This window comes from Cyprinodon tularosa, unplaced genomic scaffold (assembly GCF_016077235.1).
Source record: "Cyprinodon tularosa strain WSP-4 unplaced genomic scaffold, ASM1607723v1 ctg26, whole genome shotgun sequence".
NCBI lineage: Eukaryota > Metazoa > Chordata > Actinopteri > Cyprinodontiformes > Cyprinodontidae > Cyprinodon > Cyprinodon tularosa.
In genome coordinates this window covers 2,796,038-2,821,936 of record NW_024038961.1, presented here as the reverse complement: position 1 = coordinate 2,821,936, position 25,899 = coordinate 2,796,038, and the positions used below count along the sequence as shown (strand labels likewise).

The 25,899-nt window shown below is 40.8% G+C and overlaps 2 protein-coding genes across 5 annotated transcripts in view; both read left to right on the top strand.

Annotated features, from left to right (window-relative positions):
• ahdc1 (AT hook, DNA binding motif, containing 1) overlaps positions 1 to 14,430 on the top strand; it is a 33,644-nt gene extending 19,214 nt beyond the window's left edge. For all 3 annotated transcript variants that reach the window (XM_038288703.1, XM_038288704.1, XM_038288702.1), the window contains exons 5-7: positions 916 to 2,633; positions 2,899 to 4,567; positions 13,070 to 14,430. In XM_038288703.1, the coding sequence (XP_038144631.1) occupies positions 916 to 2,633; positions 2,899 to 4,561 (3,381 nt within the window). In that variant the 3' untranslated portion in view covers positions 4,562 to 4,567; positions 13,070 to 14,430. The remainder of the gene's footprint in view (positions 1 to 915; positions 2,634 to 2,898; positions 4,568 to 13,069) is intronic.
• A 3,280-nt stretch (positions 14,431 to 17,710) lies between these two features.
• On the top strand, positions 17,711 to 25,899 carry LOC119785860 (methyltransferase-like protein 24). 2 transcript variants are annotated; one of them, XM_038288705.1, is made up of 5 exons: positions 17,711 to 18,136; positions 21,059 to 21,157; positions 23,133 to 23,269; positions 23,418 to 23,685; positions 25,540 to 25,899. In XM_038288705.1, exons 1-5 carry the CDS (start codon positions 17,726 to 17,728, stop codon positions 25,843 to 25,845), a joined length of 1,221 nt encoding a protein of 406 aa, XP_038144633.1. In that variant the 5' UTR covers positions 17,711 to 17,725; the 3' UTR covers positions 25,846 to 25,899. The 2 variants fall into 2 exon arrangements, with proteins under 2 accessions (XP_038144633.1, XP_038144634.1); XM_038288706.1 differs by lacking the exon at positions 21,059 to 21,157.

Below are 25,899 nucleotides of genomic sequence, written 5' to 3'. Positions count from 1 at the left end.
GATCGACTATGTCTCTCAGCTGGCCTAGGAAGGCAACTGGCTTCCCCCAGCAGAGTTGCAGAAGGAGTCTGGGGAGAGGGAATTCTGGGAGTCTCAGCTGAGACTGCTGGACCCCTAACCCGGCCCCAGATAAATGGAAGTATACAAGTACGAATATGAATACAACAGCTTCAGTTGTTTTGGGTTATGTCTTTACCACCTTTCCACATTGAGAGATTGACTAGGCATTTTCCCCATTTTACTTTGCAATTTTCACGTCATATTTTCTTTATTGGATTTGGTTCTGTGCTTTGACTGGACCACTCTAATAGATATATATACTTTCATCTAAACCTTTGCCCTGTTGCTCTTCAAGCTTGGTGTCATCCTGCTTGGAAGGAAACTTCTGTCCTAGTCTTATGTCTCTTGCATGATCCAAAACGTTTTCTTTTAGGCTTCCCCGTCTTCTCATTAACTCTGATCAATGTCCCTGTCTCTGCTAACAAATCCTCCAAGCATGGTGCTTCCTTCAGAATGCTTCATTGTGGGGATAGTTTGTTCAGAGCATTATGTCCTGTTAGTATCTTGCTGAAAAAAAGTTTTGAACGAATACAAGAAAAAATTAGTCTAACCATAGTACCATCTTCTATGTATCTGCTACTTCCCCCTCAACACTTACAGCCGCACATGAGATATCTTATGTTTTTTCTCTCTGCATTAGCATTCTTCATACTTCTTTTCAGATCAAACTTTATTTTATATGTCTACACGGGTGTTAGTTACATTGAAATGTGTATCTCAACAGTTATAAAAAATTAAGTTCACAAAGTGAATACTTTTGCGAAGCACTGTTCACAGTATTGTAACTTCTTCACTCAATTTTCTTCCATGTATACATTGATTGTTTTATTTTCTCATTTCTCTTTTAACCAACAGGTAAGGAAGATTGTTGTAAAGGTGCCTCGGATTCCTTTCAGTCTCAGCCGTCGACAAAAAAGCTACAAAATTTCCAGTTTGGAAACTGTTACAGGAGCCGAAAAGACTAACGACGGCAGTCCAGAAGGGTCTGAAGCAACACGAGAGCCAACTGCACTTCTCCGAATGAAGAATAATGGGAAAAGCGTTATGGTAATGTTCCCTCCTGGAGAACTTCCCGTGATTCTCAAACGCAGACGAGGAAGACCGCCTAAACAGCCTTTACCAGGAATACAGGTTGAAGCTCCTAGTGCTGGGACTGCTGCTGTTCCTGGGGAACTGCCCAAGAAACCTAGGAGACGACGTCGGACTAAACTCCCTTGTCCTTATCCATCCTATGTTAATGACACAAATGATGTAAAAACAGAATATGGGGACGTTCTCTCCAAATTGGCTTTTTTAAACCGCCAGCCCCCAGCCACTGGCCGCTGTTCCCCTCCTCGCTGTTGGACACCAAGTGAGCCAGAAAGCTTTCACACACCCTTGGAAAACCCTGGAATATCCACCCTGCTCCACAGGCTCACAGGATCTAGACGCCCCAGAGGTGGCAGAGGAGGGGGGCTTGGAAGAGGTGGAGGAGCAGCAGGGGGTGTAATGGGCAGTGAGTGCAATAAGAGCACATTCAGTGACTTCTTTGAGTCAATTGGAAAAAAACGGAAACTGAATCTCCTGTCTCAGCATGGATTACCGAGGAAAAGACGAAAGGGGGTGGGAGGAGGGGTGGGTAGGGGAGGGGGTATGGTGGGAACGGAAACTGGCGGCGAGAAGATTGTCAGACGGAGACGTATGAGAAAAAATGGTGCATTTAAAGGGGGAGGGATGTCCATGGGACAGGAATGGCCCAATGGGATGGGTGGATGGGACGAGGAGGGGGCTATGGATAAAGATAGAGTTTTTGGTGGATATCAACTATGTGGATCTCCAAGAGGGGGCTTTTCTAGTTGTAATGTTGGACGAGGAGGCTCCTACAGTGGTCCAGGGGGTAGCAAGGGGAGTGGGCTTGCAGGAGAGGACTCACAAGGACTATTTGCTGGTTATTTCCGATCTCTACTTGATTCTGACGACTCCTCAGACCTGCTGGACATTTCTTCCCAGTCTGATCCTCGCAAATCTTCATCTTCTACCTATGATCCATCCAGCTCAGCTGCCTCTCACAACTGGTCTCCTCCATTTCCCAAATGGAGCACAAAAGGCACAAATGCAGGAGTGGAGGGTTCAGCACATCCTCATGGCTCCTGTGCGAGGTCTCCTTACACCTATGGAAGTTTAGCCCAAATATCTCCCACTACATCCTCATATCCTAAATCCACTCCTCCATCTCTCTCACACTCTCCCAGCTCCCCCCATCCAGCCTCTTATGGTCACTACCCCTCTGGTTACTCATGTTCCCCTCCCGTAGGGCCGCAGAGGACCACGGACTGCAGCTTTGGATATGGGTCACCCCATGGCAATGGCAAAGGGACTCCTGCCAATCAAATGGGATATTCTAATTTCCAGGGAGCCACCAAGAGAGGTTACAGTGGTTATCCAGCAGTAAGCCATTCCCCGATGGGGAGGGGGGAGTCAGCAGGGCCTACATCACCTGGAGGAGGTTACATGTCCGTAGCCAAAGGTAGCCCCTTCAGCTCCCCTGGACTAGAGGGTTACAAGCAGCACACATCCAACCAGTGGAGCTGCAGGTAGATTACTCCTGTTGTCTGTTGTCTTTGGTTATTGTTCAAATTCATAATTCAATATGTCCCAGAAAACTATTAAATATCATAATTGTTTTGTCTGGAAAAATATTGAATAAGGAAAGACATAGTAAGAACTCCATCCACATAGTAATATTTGCATTAGATTCCCTGTAAACTTTTATTGCTTAATTTTAATAGACAGACTTGTTAAAACTAAAGCATTATTGAGTGTAAAGTGTATAAGTTAATTGTGTTTTTTTTTTTTCAGGCAACCTTTTGGCGGCTGGTCAGCAGACAACTTTGGGTCTCAGTACCATGGTTACAGTGAATATGGCTCCAGTGAGTCTAAAGACATCTTGGATATCTCAAACTACACCCCACAGAAAGCTAAACGACCACCATTTCCTGAGAGCCTGTCAGAATCCTCCTCGGACTCCTCACATGTTGGCTCAACAGCTCCTGTTACCGGACCCAGCTCCACTGGTGGCAGCTTTAAACAAAACGAGGCCAGCTCTGTGAGTGGAGGCCAATCTAGTCTGTCTAGTCTAGAGAAACTAATGATGGACTGGCATGAAAGCGCATCAGGACCTTCGTACAACTGGAGCCAGGATGTCCTTTTTCAAGGTGGGGGGGCAAGCAAACCTGGCCGTGGTCGCAGAAAACGGACTGATCCGCATTTAGAGAAGGAAGGAGGTTCTGCCTTACATTCTGATTCCCCATCTAGTCCGTCCCCTACACCTGCTCATGGACATAAGCGTGGAGGGGGTGGAGGACGGGGAAGAGGCTCTAGAGGAGGTAGAGGAGGCCTATCTCCATGCCAGAGAGAGCGTCCAAGTGGATCCAAAGTCAGAGGCAAGGCAACCTCTGCGACAGGAGCAGGACTGATGATGTCTGCTGGAGGCCCAGAGGGGTCTGTGTTGTTCCAGGAGGGGCTGGATTATTACAGTGGAGACAGTAGCAGTCTCTCTCCCTTGGCCACTCCTAATCCCGCTCCACCCTCTAGCTACCACCAGGACACCTGTGAGTACCCGTCCCCTTACTCGGCCCATCCCTCCACACCATCCTCTGAAGAGCGATATCCAGCCTTATACCCTGGTGAATCCTCCTCTTCCCTCTCACCCAGTGTGTCATCTCCCCCTTATCCTCCCAAACCCACCCCTCCTCCCCCCCAGTCCTACCACCTTCTGCCGTCCAGGACCTTTTCCCCCTCCTGCTCCCCCTCACCTCGTTTAACCCCCCACTGTGGCACAGCGCTCAGCCCCTCTCCCCGTCCTCCCCCAAAAGACCCCCAGTTTTCGCAGTATGACTCCCCCAGCTACTGCAGCTCTCCTTACTGGTACGGACAGACATCACACAGCAGCAGCCCCAGCCCACACTCAAACACAGCCCTGCACACCCACAGCAATCCACACGCAAGTCCTCATGGAAACACACACCCTAATTCACTCTCTAACCCGACCGCAAACACGCACACCCAAATGAGTGACCCACAGCATCATAGCCACACAAACCTGAGCTCACACACCAGTATTCATCCAGCCTCACACCTCCAGAGCAGTCAACCCCACCTTAACACTCACCTTCCCTCCCACGCGCACCCCAATCCCAGCCCTGGCCTGCACCCCCACTCAACACCTGGGTTGTACGAGGAACGGAGCCCTCCCTCTGCTATGGCTCCCCACAAGCGGGATTTGGTCCCTCACAGCATGAGCACAGGCCTTCGCCAGGGCCCCCTCCCTCATTCTCCGTACTCCAAACGTCCTCTAGATGCCTCGCCTGTTCAGGAGGACACCTGTGGCTACTCTATGCCACAACAATCCTACCAGGGCATGGGACATCGCTACCCCTCCCAGACCTCTCAGGGTGGAGGCGTTTTGTGCCAGCTCCTGGAGCCAGCCAGTGATGATAGCTTCAGCGTCACCAGCCTGTAACAGCAGGTGAGTTTATTGCACATTTGTATCAAGAGTTGAGATTTGAAACCTTATGGATCATTTCCAGAGGTGTCAAGTAACAATAAAAAATACTTCGTTACTGTACTTAAGTACACTTTTTAGGTATCTATACTTTACTCCATCACTTATTTTTCCTCCTACTCCTGAATTCTACTCTTTACTTTTTCACACAAGTATCTGTACTTACTATTCCTTACCTTTTTAAAACAAACGTTACTCGTTACTCTTGGCTTCGGTTTAATGCAGAGGTCAGGGATTAGCGGACCGCGGTCCGGTGTTATGCCGAAATGTTATCCCTGCTGAGATATGCATCCCCAGTACGGGTGTTATGAACAACATTTAATCCAGTTAATTGTCTATGCCATGCTACAATGAAGGATTCAGAAAAAGATGTTGAGATGTCTGAAAAGTCGGTTACAGGTGATGAAGATGGAGACCAACTAGACCTCCCTCATCCTTGGCCCTATGTCAAAGAATTTTTTGAGATTGTCGAAGTAATTTGCTTTAAATTCATATAGTGGCATCTGGCTGTTTTTTTAAAGGTTACTTTATACTTTTATACGTTAAATAGTTTTTGGAGCACATACTTTTTCACTTTTACTTGAGTAAAAAGGTCAAGTTGATACTTCAACTTTTACCAGAGTGTTTTTAAACAGCAGTATCTATACTTCTACTTAAGAAAAAAATTTTTGCACTTTTGACACCACTGATCATTTCCCAAAAAAACAGAGCGCCATGCATTCTTCCCCTCTCATCTATTACCCCTTTCCCACTGGCCAAAAAAACAGTTTAAACCTGGGAACAATCGGCTTTTATGCTACGTTCAGACAACATGCTGCTGAAGCAGCAGAATCAGCTGGTTTACATGCAAAGTTTGGTTGTGGAGCATCAAGGCGCATCTTGACGCATCTGAGCAGCTGAAGCAGCACCTCATGAGCTTCTGAGCATCTGAGAAAGGTGACGGGCTTCACAAGCAGCAGCTGCTGGAGTTGGAAAAATTTAACTTTTGCTGCCCAACACGACACATCAAAAAATCAGAGAAGCTGATCTGGGAGCTGGCAGGGAGAGGGACACTGCACTCCTGATGTGATCTCTATGATCACTCCCCTGAAACAGTTTATTAACACTAAATTAACTTAAAAGCTCGAAAACCTGCCGGAAAAAAAAACAACTTTGCTTTTATTATTCTGGAGCTTGCAGTTTGGATTACGTACATGAAAAACGCCTTCCAGCCACCTCAAAAAAACAGCGGAAAACCCCCAAGTGTCGACCGGGCCAGAGGCTGCCATTGAAGGGGATTTTCACTGACAAAGTGCCGCAGTTGTACGCGGGTTTCGTGCTGGTACAACAGTGAAATATTTGAAGGTAGAGTCGTAATTTTGATGAACTGAATGCACAGATGATGTTTTGAGGTGGACTTTCTCACTTAAAAACATATTAAAACTACTTTTTACCCACTTATAATAGCAAATATAACCAAGCCATTCTCTGCCACTGAACACAGGAGCAGCATAACCCCAGGCTCACACCGACTCCGGTCTTACCGTTGCGGTGCGGTGGGTGCGGCGCCGCAGTGATTCCAAGTCATTAAAAAGACGTAAACCTCTCTCACAGGCTGCTGAGCTGTCCGGCTGCGGTTACCGAGACACTCCGGCGCTGCAGAAAATTCCGCAAGAAAGCTATCCTTGCGGCGTGCCGGAGAACCTCCGCAACAAGCTCTCGCAAATATCCTTATTTGGGCCGTGTTATCGCGTGAAGTTACGTGAACTCAAGTGAACTTCTGTTAAATCTCCGGACCTGTTCCCGGAGCCGCAGAGCCGCATCGCACCGTAGTCAAAAGGGCGGTGTGAGAGGGGGTGTGCGGGAGTTGCGGTCTCCGTCGGCTCGGTAACCGCACCGGAGCCAGTGTGAGCAAGGGGTAAGCATCGGACGAATTTGGACACACCTTACTGGACTTGCTTAAGGATCATCAAAGTGGCACTTGAGGCACGTCGGACCTTAATGTGTACAACTTTAAAAATAAAGCAGCAGAGCTTTTTTGCTGCTTCCATTGCTTGCGGTCTGAACACAGCATTAGTGGCAATGGGAACAGCTCACTGAAGCGTGTCTACCCAAGTCAAACGACTCAGCAGGGGACCCTGGTTTAAATCATCTCTAAACAATTCAGCTCAGATTGGCATATAGTAGGAACATCAGACCAGGTTGACCTGTGAAATTACATGATTCTTTAGAATGTAGCATACACACCGTGCCGGTTGCATCTGATCTAACAAGCCAAAACAACTCTGTTTACATTCAATAATCATGGAGCAGCACTGGTGAGAGGGATTTGGACTAACAAATGCTGCGGTCCATTGTTTACTTTCCTGATTCCTGTTATACTGTTGACATCATCAACAATATACCAGCGTGATAATGTAACCAGACACGCAGCTGCGTAGGTACAGAGTCCAACCCAGCTTGTCAGACGCAGCTTTTTTGCCAACCGGAATGGAGCCAAATGCTGATTGCCAGCGGGTCGACCCATGTTTAAAAAACCTGTGTTAACTTGCTAATTTCAGTGGAAAAGAGGCTTTACACCAAATTTAAGTCTATTGCACCCAAAGTTGCTTAGTTCCTAAAAACAGTCCACCTGTGGCTAAATTAATCTCAGTATTAATCCAGTTGTTTTGTTAAGGCTTTGATAGCTTTATACCCAAGAATGCTGCAGGCAGATCAAGGAGAAAGTTGTGTGAAAGTTTAAAGCAGGATGGGGTTAGACAACTGTTTGCCAAATGTTAAAAATCTCAGAGCTCTGTTGAATCCTTCTGCAATTGAATATACCAGTCAGGACTGTCCACCTAAACTGGCAAAGCATTAATCAGAGGAGTAACCAAAACAGCTTTGGTAAATTTAGGAGCTGCTGATAAATCACTGCTTACCCTTCTTTAAAAAAAAAAGCAATGAAGAAGGCACAACAAACATGGAAAATAGTGCTAGCATCTGAAGATACAAAAATCACCCTTTGGACTTAAATAAAAAACAGGAGAAACAGAAAACAGCATATTACCCTGGACTCATTGAAACAAGGTAATGGCAGCATCATGGTGTGTTATTGTTATAACAGGTAAATGTAGGCGGAGGCTCACCTTCCAGCAAAACAACCCTAAATATGCAGCTATGTTTAGGTAAAGGTACTTTCATGCCTCAGAATGGCCTGTTGAAAATTCTACTTACAATTCTTTATAAATCTTTCGACTAAGGCTAAACTTTTTTTTGTTGAAGAATGAACAAGCCTCTAGATTTTATCAACTGTAACAAAATTAGTTTTCATACTCTATGAATTCAGGTGGGTCTGCAATCACATCAAAAAACAATATCACCTGATTGATCTACCACTAGCAGAGTAAGCTGATAAATTAAACTTTTCCTAATCCTATCGGAAGAAGAGCACGTGTTTCTCATCTATAAATGCACAAAGTGCTTGTCTTTGATCCTTCTTTAAACAAGAAATTGCTGCTATTTTAACTAAAACCGAGTCAGTTGCTGTGTTGACAGATGAGGTCTTTAGTGTAGTCATTTTTTTAATGCCCCAAGCAAGGCCCTTTTGACTGTCGTCATTCCTACATGTCCCGCCCCAGAAAATCGTGTTGGCATATCATTGATCGGACTCATTGGTTGTTACGAGATGAATGTATTAGCGAGAACCTTTCAAGATGGATTTGTTGTGAGACTGAAAACTCAGATCTTGTGAAAATCCAGCTTGCAGCTCAAGGATACTTATATGGCTGAATTTACCTGTAACTCGAAATGTAGACGAAACAAAGAAGACCCCATCCAGAAATCTTATAATTTTTTTTTTCGATTATTATTATTATTTAGCTGGATTATTTAGATGCATCAGGTTAAAATGCAAAGATATTAAAAAAAAATTTTGTTGCAAAAAAAATAAAACATAGGAAACCACAAATCCAGTGTGGGGTTATTTAAAGGGCCCAACTATGTTTTTCTACTTTTTTCCATTCATTTTTCTGATTCCTTATATACTTTACTTTTACCTTAGTCATTAGGAAACCCTTAATGTCTTAATTCACCGTTACTCTTTATATGATGCTAGTTGTGTGTTTTTGTCAGCTGTTTACTGTGCTGTTAAGTTTTTGCCTAGACTTAAACTGTACTGATTAAAGTTAGTAAATAAATCAATAACAAGGTTGAGATTCTAGGGCTAAATGATTTGACCAAATATCAAAGTTGCGATTATTTTTAACCAATATTGAGATTGCCATTTTATTTCGACTTTCCTTAGCACTAACAACAAGCTTGTAGATGTTTAATTTTAGAGATTCAGTTTATTCGTAGACTTTGAATGCTCGCTTGTCAAGAGTCCATTGTTGCAGGAGTTTACTGTAATCCTTGTGTGAAAAAGTTCTTAATTCTACTTGCATGCACCGATCTGCAAGCTAGCTAAAATGCTCTACCTCTATGTGTGGCAGCAAACCCACTTTAAATGTATTAATGCCACCTAAAGGGCTGAAGTGACAAATTGAGTATCTTACTCCTGTTGAATATGATGTGAACAAAATTGAACACCTACCATGATTCGAAAATTGCATTTTGTTAAATTGCAATTACAATGCAAATTCAATTAACTGCATCCCTAATAGAAACAATGTTTGTTTGTAGAGACAGGCTGTAGACTTCTAAAAAAACAGACTAGAAATGTAGCATATAAAGCAAAATAAATACCATATACGCCAGTCTGAGTTGAAACTATATTAAACTCCTTTCCCACTGGCCAAAAAACCAGTTTGAACCCATAGCAACCTGCTTTAAGTGGCAATGGGAACTGCTCAATAACCCATGTCAACCTGGGTCATATGACTCGGCAAGAAACCAGGGTTGAAATCTCCTTCAAACAGCTCTGCTCCGATCGGCATACAGTGGAAACATCAGACCCGGTTTTCCCGCTAAGCGTAACATACAGACCCTAGAATCTAAGGCCAGTTGTGCCTGATTCAACAAGCAAAAACAACTCTGTTTGCATTCAATAAACATGGAGCAGTACTAGTAAGATAGATCCAGAGAGACCAAATAATAAATTACAATTTTTTTTATTTAAATGCTGTTGACATTGAAATATTTTGTCACAATTTCTGCTCACAGACAAGTTATTTGATATGCTAAGAGCGTAACACTGTTGAAAAAAACCTTTTTTTCCACCAAGCATGCCAGCGTTTTACAAAATTTATCAGAAGGAGAGAAAATGTGTTTAAAGAAACCTATAGCCTTGTTGCTGGGAGATAAATTTTGCTCCTGTGTCTGGCCCTTTAATACCGTTAACCAAGTCAATATGACCATTTGGAAACAGAACGCTGCCTACCCCTGACTTAGAAGAATACAGTCAGACTTTTGAGGAGAAGAAGGAACAGATGTGCAGTTATGGTCAGAAAAAAATCCTTACAAACCAACTGCAGTGATATTGTATCCTCTTTTCACTCCTATAGGACCAGATCCAGATCCAAGTCTTTTTTTTGGTAATCATTATTTAATAAAAACTAATTGGGCCTGCGGTTGGTATAAAGCAACTTGTTATCACATGGCTGTATGTTTTTAAAATGGCAAATATTACATTACTACATTAAAATTCAATTCAGTTTATATAGCACCAATTCACAACATTTCTCCTCGTGCACGCTCTGTTTAAAAGTTGCTGTTTGCATCGCTCATACAAGGTTATTTTCCAAAAGAAGTTTTGCAATTTTTCCACTATGTCAGACTCACCACCAGTAAGGGAAAATGGGGACGAGCACGTAGGACGGCCTTACGTAAACATATCACCAGAATGATTGACAATTAGGAGGAACACTTATTTTGACGACCCATCTGGAAAAAGAACATCCTCCACTATAGCTTTAATATGGATTTTTTTAATAAATTATGTGAAACTTTTTTATATCTCCAGAGCAAACCATGTGTAGTATAGAAATACAATAGAAAACTCAAAATATCTTCTAGATTATCTTATCCCTATGAAGGGTCAAATGATGTAAACAAGTTCTTACTTTAATACATTCCCACCAAATATTTTATAAGCAGAAATGAATTTTGGCTCATGCATATTTAGTTATTTTAAGTTTCCCTGCACAAAGCTTATTAAATTTCACATATCTTCAACAGCCTTTAGGTTCTTCTTTTTGGAAAGCCAATTCAAAAGCTTTATGGCAGTCTTTATCAAATCCTAAACAGTTTTGATGCATATTAAGGATCAATATCCTGTTTAAATACCTGATTGTCTTAAACCAATTTCCAAGAACTGCAACTTTCTATAAAGATATTTCTTTTGGATGTTCAGGAACAAACTAAGAAGTGAAGCTGTAAATTTGTGACTCGCTCAAGCTAAAATAAAATTTGCAGCCATTTGCAAGAAAGGAATTGTTTTCTGGAGAAACACTATGGGCCTGAGCTTCATAGATTCCACATAAAGTGCACAAAATTGCATGTGCATTCATTTTTTTTCTGTGGCTTCAGTAACTGGAAGCAAAGAGATTTGCATGTTTTAAGAGGAGTAAATGTTTTTCAAATCTGAGAACATTGAAGCATTCGGCAATCATAGTGGTGTCAGTATCATACTTTGGGCCTGTTTCACGGATGGTCTAGCAGACCATGATGCATTTGGTCTTCTTACAGTACAATGATTTTAATGCATAATTTTAAACAGATGAAGCAGTCTTAGACAAGGCTTCTGGAATTGTTTTACTTTAAAAACAAGATTCATTGCAGAAAACAGACCATTTTAAATTAATCCTATCAGTTCGGCTGAGAAGAGCAGTGAATTATCCATTCAGGGTTACCGTATGTCTCGACCTTGCTGCTATAAATGTTAGCAGGCGTGTATGGATATATTTAAGTCTGTATATAAACACCATTTATGTATTGTAAGAAAAAATCTACAAAAAATTAAGATTGCAGATCAAATTCTGAGTATATGTACTGTTTGCTGTTTTCTAAAAACTGCTTTGATTGTTCTTTATTAATGCAGTGTGCAGCTTCGTATTTCAGTGGTCATTCTGTCTTACATGGTTTTACAAGTGAAAAATTAGATAAGATGTTCCAGAAGTTTACACTACAGTCTTTATTGACTGCAAGCAAAAGTCTGGAGTGCAGGGATCCACTGTCAGCTCAGATTCAGTAAGATGCAGCAAAGTTGAATGAATATCGATTAAAGTTACAAGTCAATAAAAGCCTAAAATTTAATGTGAAGGCAGCGGAGAGGTCATCTGAAAGTGGAAAACTGCATTGCCAGATGAATTAGCTCATCAAAGCACAACTGAGCAACTTTTAATTGATTAAAAACAAAACTAAAGTCGGAAAACAGCTTCAGACAGCTCGCTAAAGTGGACCTGCTGTTTCTAGACAGTTTTGATTTGTAAAAGATTATTAATGCATTGTAAATACAATAAACTCCAATTCACAAACAACCTCATTACCTTTTAGGGATTTGAAGTTACACACCAGCATAAAGTTGTGCATGTTTGTGAAGCAGAAAAACACAGTTTTCAAATAGTTTTAAAAGCATACCAGATGCATTTTTATTTGAATCTTCAGTCACTAATGAGTAAAAAACCATCTTTCACAGCAGCTACGGTTGTCTGGGCTGTTTCAACCTGCTTTGCACATCAGAAGGCTGACATTTTGCCCATTCTTCTTAACAGAAAGCTCAGACTGTATGTAGAGCACCTTTAAACAAATAACTGTTGCAACAAATTCTAGACTTTGAATGGGCCAGTTCTTTGTTCATGAATATTATTTAATCTAAATCATTCTAAAGTAGCTCCGGCTATATGATTAGGTTCCTCGCTGCCAAAGTCTTGTGACTTTCACAGCCTAGAACTATTTATTTTAATACGTTTTGTCTGTGTCCCACCTTTCCCACCTTTTCCCAACTGTATAGTTGCTCCCACCTGAGCTGTGGGCTCCTTTGCTCCTTCTTTGTACTGTTTAATACTCATCTAAACTTCTCCTTCCTTCCTAACAAATGAATCCATGATCTGTCTGCTGTGTCCCATTGTTCTACAGGATGTCAATTGTTCAGTGATGTTCATTACTTGCATTTATTCTCAAATTAAATTGCACTTTGGATTTTATTTATGGGCATCAGATTAAAAAGGGCTACATGCATTGAATATTTTTTCTCTAGTTTTTAGTGAGGCGTTTTCCTATTAGATTTATGCACCCCATCTTTTTCTATCACATGTGCAATGCTAATAAAATACAGTTGGTTATAAAGTGAGAATTGAAAAAAAAAAAAAAATCAAAGGGTGGAAATATTTTGGAAGGAGATATTAATCACGAAAAGCCTTAAATGTGCTATTTTCATTTACCGGAGACATTTCCAAAAATATTTTTGTTTAAAACAGATTTTTTTGAGGTTATGCAATTGTCTTTTTCGTTTGAAATTATTAGTTTTAAATCTAATGTTCTTTTCTCTGTCTGTGTTTTTCTTTTCAGGTTCAACTTAAGCTTTTACAGATTTGCAAACATATTTTTTAAGGGGACTTCTTTGTGAGAGACTGAACTGAAGGGTGAGAATTTAGCTGCCAGCTCTGGACAGTAAAGCTTTAATTCTCCAGCACTGACAATCAAGATCAACCCATGAAGCTCAAGCATGCACGTGTACAAAAACACAAGCACACACACGCACACTCGCTTAGAAAGAAATGAAATAGGCAAATAAAAACACACAGAAACGCATGTGCAGATTAGTTCACTACCTTGCCATGATCATGCGTGAGCACTCTGCCCTGGAAGGAGGAAGGGATGTCAGACAAACTCCAGGCGCCCGTGGACGGAGACAAACCTATTTCCCCATTCCTTTGGGTCCTTCTGTGACACATGCAGTATTTCGCTGCGTACTTTCCATTTCTGTTCTGCAGTATAGACAAATTAGGATCACTCTGCTTTCTCTCTGTCTCTCACCCTTTCTGTCTTTGTCTCCAAAATTTCCCCATTTACTGCTAAAGCCAGCTGCAATGTTCTGCACTCAAACCACTCAACTGTCTTGTGCCGCAACCTGAGCCGCATCTGAGCCTAAAAGACGACTTTTTTTTGTTTTTGTTTTGTTTTTGGGGAAAAACCATGAACCTAGCCAAATGTCTCGCTCTGTGCACTTCGTCTTGATGTTTGTGTCCCATTAATAGAAAAAGCGGACTAAAATCAGTTTCTGCTCTTGAAGTACCAGCATCTGTACATATGACTTCAGCTCCAAGCCTGGAGGGGGGGAGAAGATGGCAGGAGGGGGAAGCCATCATAAACTTTCCCCTCTTCTGCCACTTGCCATGGTTTCTCTGCTCCGCTCTGAAGGAGAGGAGGAAGAGGAGTAGGAAGAGGACTGCAGCTTGGAGACTCAACATCCTGTGTTTTGCTGTTTTAACTACAAGGGAAAGAGACACTGAAATTACACAACAGCCCCAAAGAGACTCTTGGTTTTTGTTTTTTGGTTTTGTTTTTTTTGTATGTGTGTGGACTCCAGACAGAGAATGGATTTGCGTGACTGCAGTGATGCATGTATTTGTAGGTTTGTTTGCTTTTGTTTCCTATATATGTGTGTGTGTTTATGTGTGTGCGCCTGTGGGGTCAAAAGGATTAAGGCTCCAGAGACGACAAAGTCTTGGCGGGGCTTTCTTTCTTTTATCTTTCTTTCTTTCACTCTCTCCCTCCTTTTTTCTGTGGTCTTGTGTTGTTTGGTGGTTTTTGTGCTGCAAAAAAATGAAAAGAAAAAAAGATGAATTGTATATCTGTCTGTTACATATCATGTATGTATCTGAGGTGCAAAATATTTAAATACACATTACGTTCTTGCCATTGGTAAACTTGCCTGTGTCGTGCAGTTTTCTTCAACAGATAAAAGGGGGTGGTTGCATGTGATTTAAAAGCCATTGTAAGTACTGGGCTTTGCCTGCAAATGTGAGGGAGGGAGTTCAAATAAGGACATGATTCGACGGAGTAAAAAAGAAAAAAAGAGGGGAGGAGAGGAATGAGTGATGAGGAGAGTAATGCAGGACGTGTTGGAAGCTGGAAAGAAACCAGACTGAGGAACATTTTCAAAAGTGATGAGGGTTTAAATGCAGAGAAAGAAATCCACAAAGCATTTTATTTCAACACATCTAATCTTTACCCAGAACAAGGATGAAAATGAAGGAACTGTTAAAAAGGCTGGTCGAAAAAGAGGCCATGTTTAAAAGGGAACTTGCTGTGAGACAGAAATATTGTAAATCCACAGCTTGTGTGGATGCGTGCGCCAGACCGACGCACAGAGTGATAGAGAGTGAAAGCAGATGGGGGAAGTTTACGGGCCGCAGATTGTGTACAGTTTGTCAACAGGCTGATTAAATAGACTCAGACATGGCCGGAGGAAACATGTTTGCTGTGACATTCCACTGTACGGCAGACGGGGGACACATTCTGTCAACAACACGACATAACAGACCGAGCGTTAGGGGGAGGAGGGCATCTGCTCTCTACCCCTGACTTTTACGGTGTTCTATATTTATAAGCATTGACGTTTTCAATTTTTTTCAACAAGCCTTTAAAAATCACAGCCAACTGTAATTTCCATGGTGACCTTTGAATAACATTTGCACTTAGGTCAATCCTTAGGTCTCAGGGCGCTTTACTCTCTCTCCTTTTATGTCCAATAATATTAAGTGGTATAAAGCATGAGCCTAAAGACATATTCACTTCAATTCACCAAGGGAAACGCATGATACAGATTCATTTAACACACACTGACGTTTAAAGCCTTTTAATACATAATTGTCATAATTTTCAGCTTGCAGCTAATAAAAACACAACATTTAAGATGAGAATATTAAATCAGTCCAATGAAAAAAAAAGAACTTACGGTAATAAGAGTATGTTCCTAATGCCTGCTTAAAGCCTGTCATTTTTAAAACGCATTTTAATTTCACAAACAAGCCTCCTCTTGAACACCATGTAAATGAATGTTTAACACCAACATTAATTTACAATGAATGTTGTGTATGCACCAGAAGAAGACAAACATTTCAGATTTATATCAAGTTATATAGAATCCAACTCATTCCAAAATCAACATCAGTCCAATTTTATATGAGAACCTAATTACATGCAGTCCGATCCCAGCTGCAATGGAGCCACTTTTATAAAATATGTTAAAATACGTTTGTAAAGAAGTCAAACATGTTGCACCCTGTCATTGCCTCACTAATTTTGATAGATATGCATGAAAAGGAGCAAAGCATAGGACTGTTTTCCCCCCCAGGCCTGAAACTGGTGGTGGAGTGGAGATAGATGAAGTTGGTCAGTCTGTAGACTGCTGGTTAGCGAGACAGTATGCTGAGCTTTATGGGGAGATCCAGTGGACTGCGTGAGCTGGTACTAGAGCTTCATTCAGAGACCTGGAAGATGGAAGTCCAGTTGGATAACACAGGTTGAGAGAACCTGTCCATGATGAGCAAGCATGAAGCTACAGTGGAGAGGAAAAACTCCCTGTTGGGAAGAAACCTCTAGCAGAACCAGTCTCAACATGGCGGTCTTCTGCCAGACCAGTTAAGATGAGACAGGGAAAGCAGTGCAGGAGGAATGACACCCTGAAGCTTTAGCTACGAAGGTGGAGGAGGGGCTGGAGGTGGGTTAAAACGGTGTCATCTGAATTAAGTCACACAGCGCATCCTCCGCCTGTGCACAGGAGCAGACAGGTGCTTATCAGAGGCCTTTTAAGATGAACTTTGTATGCTGATTGGCTTTTGTGGAGGTGTGGTTCAAAGCTGATTGGCTGTGTCACAGGTGGATGTATGAAAAGCAATAAATTTATTTAGTTGAACTTCCGCCTAGGCTCCATTAAAAGGAAAAAAACTGCAAGAACTCACCACTCTTCATTGTCACCTCCATTCAGCTTAATTAGTACTTAAAAAGTCTCAAGTGCTGAGAAATACAGCGCGAGCAGGTAAAGAAAAAACTTAAAATTGAAACCATGGTGAATAAGATTCCACTGGTGAACTCCACCTAAAGTACAGCAGTTTAAGCAATAGTTGAATGAGCTCTTAGCAGGTAGTGTTTTGATAACAAACACAAATCACCACCTTGAATGCAACAGTGGTAAGTAGTCAATTAATTGTCTTCATGTAAAAATTTTGAAAGGACCTTTTTTTCTACATTATCCTTTTTCAGCACAAAGAAGGCTTAATGGGAAAGCACTGGCTCAAAATCTGCACCTAGTTTTTGGTGAAAATTTCTATTTCATACTTTCTATTAAGGATGTTTTTTTTTTGTATAAAATGTCCAATATTCCATTCTTGTTGCGACCTAAATTTAGGATTTGGATCAAAAAAGATGTGGATGCATATTTCTGCATAATAATAAAAATATTTTCTTAAAGTAATAAAGACCTGACATAGAACCTAAGAAGCATCATAGTTCAACTGACAGCATTTATTAAAACAGCTTTTTAAAGCTAAAATATTTCAAGCACAAAGGAAACTGTTTGGGCTTTTTCTTTGTAATCCAAACGATTTCTATTAGTTAAGAAAATGACTATATTATAGAGATACACTGTTACTGATTAAGGTGTAAAAATAGTGTAAAAAGTGTGTTTGAAAATGTAAGGATGATAGGGAAGACAAAGTATTTATAGAATTTCTGACTAAAATCCAACACAGTGACAGACAAATTATTCTTTCCTTGGAGTTTGGAGGTTTTAATATTATTACAGATTGACCAGTGTAAAGTTTGTTTTTTCATCTTTAAATAAAGCAAAACTTTAAAAAATCTTCAGTTGGCTGGCAGGGAAATACATTTATTTAAATAATAATGAACTGGTTGTGTTTATAGTGAGTAAAATATTGTTAGTATGCTAGTTACTGTTGTTAAAAGCTCTTTCTAAGATAAAGATGAACCTTAACAAGAAATTCATCTTTTACCCTTTTTTGTTTAAATGTGACTCCTATGTTTGAATGTGTGCTGCTTTTTCCCTCTGTACTACCTTTGGTGATTGTTGACTCTACAGTTATTTGCTAGATAAATAAAACAGCATTTTGAAGAGGACCACCACTGACTAAGGAATGCGCCTCGTCATCCAAAGTTCCCCCTGAGGGCTGTAAGGTCCAAAGAGGAGGAGGAGGAGGCCACATGGAGGGAGGGGATGGAGGAGGACCCAGCTGGGACTTTCCTCTCTGCCCTGGGGAGAAGAGACAAAAAGTTGGATTACAGGAAAATGTTTTGCGGCTCATCCACGGAGGAGGCATGCGGGAGCTGGCTGGTTTGTCCCCCCGTTCAGGAGCGGGCCTCCTCCTGCTGCTGTTGATCCTGCCGGTTCTCCTCACTGTGCAGCTCCTGGTCCTGGTGCGTCTGTGGGTGGAGGAGAGGGACGGAGCTGTTGCCCTCACCGTTATCAGCATCGAACCAGATAGGAGCTCCACAGGCCAGGCTTGGAGAGCCCAGTTCAGGGGACCGGGGTTGGAGGAGGAGAAGGAGATGCAGGACGGAGATCCGAGGAGGAATGTGGCGCGAGGGTTTGAGGATGAGAACGAGATGGAAGAGGTTGGTTTAGAATACAGATACAATTGTCAAGTTTTTAAAACTAATTTGTGTGTGTTTATACATAAAAAAGAGCTCATAAACATTATTTTGATTGTAAAAACCAAACAATAAAAGTAATAAATGTGTTTAATGTCCAGTGATTTAGTGTGTTTTATGTTGTACATTTAAAGGGTAAAGTAAGAATTTTCCTTTTTCTTCTTTTAATGATGCAAAATATACAGTTTACAGAACCTATAAACAGATAAAACAATATATATAAGTTGCTGATTTAACCAATAGAATCATAATAGCTTGGATACTACTCAGGTCGCAGGTCTCTTTCAATGTTTTTTAAACAACCAGAATCATGGCTTATCGCTTCGTTAATTAAAAACAAATTAATTCTGTTAACTACATCTAAAATAGCATACAGTGAAAAAAAAATTTTTCACAGCTTCCAAACATAAAAAAAAGAAAAAACATTGTGCATGATCTGACATCTGGATGTGGCAGTCGTGGGTGTGTGTGGCAGTCGTGGGTGAGCGGTTAGGGTGTCAGACTTGGATCCCAAAGGTTACCGGTTCGACTCCCGACCCGCCAGGTTGGTGGGGGGAGTAATTAACCAGCGCTCTCCCCCATCCTCCTCCATGACTGAGGTACCCTGAGCATGGTACCGTCCTGCCACACTGCTCCCTTGGGGCGCCATTGAGGGCTGCCCCCTTGCACGGGTGAGGCATAAATGCAATTTCATGGTGTGCAGTGTTCACTTGTGTGCGCTGTGTCACAATGACAATGGGAGTTGGAGGAGTTTCCCAAAGGGCTTTCACTTCACTAAACGGTGTGTTTAAGTTGCAAGTTATAATTTTATTAAAGAATGAGTATTAAAAAAATAACCTAATACTTATAACTTATACTAATAACTCACATTTAATGAGAGACTATTTTGCTTTATGAATAGATCAAAACAACCTCTTAATATTGACTTTATCTTTTAGTGTCAAAAGAGATTAATATTCATATTATAAAACGCTAAGGAAATGTTAATAGCGCAAACACATCAATACTGTGACCTAAAGCCAGTACAGCAACCCCCTCACATCTATATACTTTATTTTACAGTTTCATATTTCAAGAAGGCGTTTCAATACAGTTTGATCAACTTGTTATAAAGTTTAAAATGGCTGGCTGTGAAGAATAATAAAAACATGATCAAATTTTTTGACCCAACGCTAGCTTTAAACCACTCTGAGTCTATCCCAGTAGAATAAAATCAACAGTTGGAATTAAAGAAATAAGTACCAAAGAAATCCAAAAAATATATAAATCAAAGAGAATGTGTACTATTTTTATTCTGCTTTACTAATTTAGTGAAACTCTGCAATAAAGGTGATTAATCAGTAGTTTTAGTAGAATGATTCAGCCAGAAACAGCTGGTGGGGAGCACAAGAACTAAAGTAGTAAATCTGTTCCAGAGGACATTGGACCACCTAAACCCTCAAGAACATTTAGTGCTTTCTAGATAAGTAGCTGGATTTTCAGCTGAGAAAACGATAAAAAGATGTGTCAAAATTAGAGGACAAGAAAGGTTTAAACAATACTTAAAACACTAAACCAGGGGCTCTGAGGCTGCACATGGACCTTTAGCCCCTCCACAGTGGCTCTATCAAACTCTCAGCAAAACTTATATAGAAGTTAGCTTTGAGGTTAGCAATTCCAAGCACCAATAGCACCTTTTTCCTGTGTTCAATTTGTGAAACATACATTTTGCATAATATTTTTTCTTTTCTAATTTTATTTACATTTTTCTTATCAACCTGTAAATGGTTTGTTTTATCTTTGTCCAACAGAATATTCCATTTAGGAAAACTATTTGTTGGGCAACTGCCCTTTTTTTTTCTTTAATGTATAAACTAATATTAGAAAAGACAATTGGGATTGTTACAATGCTATACAAGCATTTGTAAAAATAAAAAAAAACATTTAAAACCATCTTTTTTAATTACGTTTCTGGACAAATTCAGTATAGAAAGAAAAAGAGCAAAAATTACTAATAAATTGTTAGGTTTGCTGAACTCTGATCAGAATGAAGAAAAAATGTGAGAAGAAAGAAGCTGTTAATGAGTTACATGGTCAGAGTGATCGTTAGAGTTGGGCAATGATAAAACAGACGAATGAGGCATCATATATGCTTTAAAATAAGCATGAAGACATATGTGATATTTCTGGACATGTTGTAGGAAAGCTGCAATGAAACACGTCTGGTGAAAGAGGCCAGTGGCCGCCCCATGTAAAAAAAAGATTAATTTCAAATGGGCCTTCCACGCCGAGGAATGCAGATAAAGCCCTCCTGATAAGGTGTCCTCATCCAGCATGGGCTAGGCCAAATTCTGTGACACTCTTTGAATTATTACCTGCATGACAGAACAGGTGAGAGCAAGGGGCGAGCCCTGCCCTGACCCCAGATCAGAGGAAGATGACAGCTGGTCTATCTTCTCTGTCTGTGCCCTGAGGTTGGACAGATTGTGCCTCCATCCTCAGACGCTTTCTGTGTTTCTGAGTACACATCCGTCTGTTTCTACTTTTCCCAAAACCTTCCTTCTCCTCCTCTCCGGCTCCCCTCTGCCTTTCTCTTTTCTTACTCTCCCTTTCTTTATCTGCCCAAGGCTAAACTCTCTGACTCATTCTGTTGCACCCCTCCTGCTCCACAGAGGTTGCCATGGCGTTAGGAGTTAGAGAGAGGTATTTTTGTGCTTGTGTGTATGTTTGTGTATTGAAAAACTTCAGGCAAACACCAACAAGCCTGGGGTCAGCTCTTATGACCTTCCTGCTCCTCTCTTTCTGTCATCTCCGTGCATTATTAAGCCTCACTCCTAATTCTCAGGAATCGTCTATTACTTTCCTGTCTGCAGCATATTGATATATAGTTTGTACATATGCTCCCAGGTGAGACCCGGAGTGATGGAGGAGCAGCTGTGGGCGGCGAACAAGCCGTCCTTCTTTGCAGAACTCAGCCGCATTATCAAGTATATCACAAGCCCTCAGGTAGGCCCAACAGAAAATACTGAAACACAAAGTATTTTGTAAGTTAAATAACATTTTTGACTACGGTGAGTTAGTCCAGGGTTGCAAATAAACAAAAAAGTAATTCCTTTGAATTATTAACAGCTGAATGTTTTTGCAAAAATATATTTAAAATAGAAAATTCTGGGCTAAATATTGCAGATTTTATTACATTATAAAGGACAATTCTCTAGCTATCCATAAACTCTGCAGCCAAGAAACTGCAAAACCTAAAATATTTCAAATGGACTTTAGGCGACAAAACAAAGTAAAACCTTTTGCATGATTGTAAAGTCAAAGTGAAATTGTAGTATTTTCATTTTCAACATTTGACAAGTAATATTCTAAAAGGAACTGCATACATATTATATTATACATATATTTAGCATAACTGAGTCAATGCTTTGAACTGCCTTTCGCTCCCTACTGTGGATAAAACTCAAACTGGACTTTTATGGAGTACCTGGCTAATACACTACAAAGAAAATGCACCTCCAACTTAAACTAATCGCTTCAATTAGTAAGAGGTAATTGAATCACGTTGATCCATCTTTATTTAGTTTACAAGCTGACAACATAAATAGATTAAGTTGAACAAACTTAATTTAATTACTTGTTACCAACTGAAGCAATTTATTTAGGTTGGAGCTACATTCTCCTATCCATGGGTTTTGGACTGAGCTGGACTTCTTTAATCTGCTGTGTCCCTCGGTCCTCATAGCACTGTAGTTCATTACATCACTTACATTTGGACTCTTATTACTTGTATGCCTTTTTATTAATTTCATTCATGGGCATCAAAGTAAAGAGGGTTGATTAGTGGTTTTGGATTGTCCACTAGTCTGTCTTGGTTTGTACATCTCTACAGTGGAAAGACTACTATTGTGTAGTCTTTCCTTAGCTTTCTACTGTGCAGATATTTTTATATCTAAAAGAAACATTACATCAGAACATTACAACTTTTCTTATGCTTTTATTGTACTATATACACTCTTTTTTATTGACAATTGTATTTTGATCTTTAATTGCATCTTGCTTTAACTCTTTGTATTCTATATAAACTACTGGAACCAGAATTTCCTTGAAGGAGTAATAAAGGGATAAATAAAGTTGAGTCTGAGTCTCTAAGTCTAAGTTTACCTGCTAATAAAATACATAAAATTTGCAACAAAATGTGGAAAACCGACATAGATGTTGATACTTTCTTTAATTCTAAAGATAGATCAGAGTAAAAAACAATAAAGTCATGTTGAAAAAGTTTGGCTTCAAGATTTCCCCCCCTGTTTTCCTTCACACCTATGACAGCTTAGATTTGCAACCCCTCAGGGAGACCCCTCCCTATCTTCAACCTCTTGTCAAACTCTTGCATCCTTTCATGACAATATCCAGTAAGACGTGAGCACAAAGCACAAAATGTCTTTATGGGATAGATGTTGCCAAATATGAACAGCAATCAATAGTAAAAGAAGAAAACCCTCTGCTTTCATAAGCTGTACTGGCCTTCTCTGACTGCAGACTCGCGTGGGAGCCTGACACAGCAGTAATATCAGTCAGGTGCTGTCAATATGCTGGCAGCAACATTCTGCCAAATCTGGAGCCAGAAAAGACTGTTCCAGACTGGAAACTCCCAAAGAATAGTTTAAAAGTTGCACAATAACAAATGTTGGGAAACTTAAAGGGGGGAACTGTTGAGTTGAAAGTGGGATACTGTGCTGGTGTGTTTGATCATTTTAGGTATTCAGCCCAAATTTAACGTGCCTGAAACTGGCTCAAGAAAAGTAAAAAATAAGAGCTGATAGGTCACACATATGTGGTGTCAACGCTTCCAAATTTCAGAAGACTGTTCATCAAACCACTTCTTATTCTTTACCTTCCTCTCATGTCAGTGCTCATTCTGAGGCAGATGGTTCTCACATCTCCATGTCATGAGCTTTTTCTCTTTCTTGTCTGTCCCCAGCTGAACTGCTCCAGGGTTTTACCTCCAGGGAAGGCTCAGGCAGTGACGCCCCCTGTGGCTTCAGCTCGCTGGCTGCTGTGTGCAGAGGACTGGCTGCTTCCAGCTCCACACAGACTCTGCATTGCCTACTCTTTCAGGTGTCTGCACCGCAAGCTCAGGCATTCTTATCACTGGCTCGGCTGCATTCAAACTAATGCAATGCATATTTAATTGTGGGTGCAGAAATCTTTTTAACCACTTCTCTAAGCCTCTGTCTTACTGACTGCTTTTCTTTTGTCTCGCCAGTTTGGATGGAGGAGATGCAGACTTTCTGAGCACTGTCTCCAGGCTTGGATGTGAAATCCACCGTTTTGATCCCAGCACCTCCAGTGCATCTGTTGGTCACCTTGGTAACAGTTTGGCCAGTAACCATGGAAACAGGGGCGTCTTCAGCCAGCACAAATTGTGGCTGGAATGGCGAGCTCCAAAGAGGCACAGGCACAGGTGGAGCGGCAGCCCGGGCGGGGTTTCTCACACGCTGGCTGACATCATGGCAGCGCTGGGACACCACACCGTAAGATACGCGAGCAGAAGCAATTAAAAATTTCACCCCAAAACAACAACAAACACACCTCACAATCTTTTTACCCCAGTGTACCCAGAAAGCAATTTTACTTGCTTGTAGCCATGGTAACAGGGCTCTGCGCCATCTCTGACTGCTATGGCAACGGTTTAAGTGAGTGATTCATCCAGGGGAGCCAGCTACATCCGGCAGCCACAAGAGGGAGTTACATACCTGCAGTCTGAGTTAGACTTCTATGTTGGTTCATTCTAATATAGGCTGATAATAGAGGGGTTTACTAGCAATGGAGAGGGGCGTGAAGTATTTAATACAAAACCTATGAAAAGATGAGGATTATTCACGCTCTTAGTTAGTCAAACTTTCACCAATAATATTAAGAGTAACAATCCTAACTATTTTTCACTGAAGTTCACAAATGTAGCTGGTGAACACAATGTCATTATAATACTGTATAATTGTTATAAGTCTCCCGAGCAGGTATTTGCATATACATTCTTTAGAATTCAATGGATGTGCCTTAAAAATCTAATGATAAAAACCTATTTGGGTTTAACACAACGTCTTCTTTAAAGTGGCCCACAGAGACAGATTTCATCCAAGCAACACTGTGCAAATCATTCTGGAGGATACCGATGTGTTGGTCCTTCAGCTCACTCATGGGTCTTCCCTAAAGTCAGTGTTACTCACCTGCAAAAAAATTCTTAAAGGGCACCCAGGAGTGGCCCTGATCAAATGTTTAATTTAAACTCCTTAATTTAAACCAAACTCCTCATCTCTAAGGCTGAGCCACACAATGAAGCTCCTTTTAGCTGTTTGGATGCTAATTTGAGATGCACCGATCAGATACGATATCAGCTCTAATGTTGACTAATTAGCTGCATTAGATATCGGCGAATTTATTTTGGAAATCGGAGATCCAATCTAGTGCACTTTACATTAAACTATTAGTTCTCTCTTTTTTGCCGCTTATTTTATAATAAATAATATAAAGGACATTCATATCTGTGTTAAATTTTTTATCTTTTTTGTAACTATTTTTATGCCAAGGCTAAAGCCTTCACTGCAAGATATACTGTTTATTCATTCAACAGTTGAATCATAAAGGTATCTGATATTGGCCAACACGCCCAGCCCAGGTATCAGTATCCGATTGGGAAAAAACTGGCTCGGTGCATCTCTAATGCTACATTTTTTCACCCATCTTATATCCAATAACTTGGATGATGGTCATCAGGTATTCTTTTTTTTATTGTTTATCATTACTTTGGTAAGTAATAAGTAAAAGTAATTTATAAAGGGCTTTTCACATATAGAAATCCCAAAGTACTGTACATAGAATGCATAAAATAAAACACACGGGGATTAACATACATACAGTGATGTATAAAAGTGTAGAATTCACTATGCAAAGGCTTTTTTTAACAGCAATGTTTTAAGTTGTTGACCATACGAGGGTCATTTCACAATCTTGGAGCTAAAGCCTGAAGGGACGGGTTTTAAAACCCGTTTTTGGGACCCTCTGGAGGTTCTGACTAGAAGACCGAAGGGTGCGCTGAAGAAGAGTAGGGATAAAGCACATCAGCAGTGTACTGCAGGGTCTGACCATGCAAGGCTCTGAAAGTCAGGACCAGGATTTTAATTCCAATTCTTCAGATGCCAATCTGTGATATAACACTATTTCATTGACATTTTTCTGACCTATGGTGAGCTATGTGGGTATTTAATGTGGAAATTATATAAAAGTTGATCTATTTCAGAAAAAAATATTTAAATCCTTAATATTTTTATCTAATATTTAGCAAATATGAAGAAACTATATATGTCAATATTTCCATCTCCTTTCAGGTTCATTTTGTGTATGCTGACCTGTTAAGTGCAGAGTGGCGGATTTTTCAGAGCTGGATAGAGATGGGGACTCTGCAGAACATTCATCATCTGGTTTGCACTGTGCACCTGCACTGGGCAGGCTTTGAGGTGGGAGGCAGCGATGAGGAGGTTCTCCGCTACTGGTTCAGTGTCCTTCGGGGCCTTGAAGCCTCTGGAATGCACCTGGTCCACAGCTCCTCAGGAGAGGGTCACAGTGTCCTGAAACACAGCACAGAAAGTGCTCACAGCTCCTACACCCTCAGCTGGGCCAACACACGACACTAATTATCAACATGCACATCTGTGGAACAGAACAAGAAAGAATATGATTGAGCAATT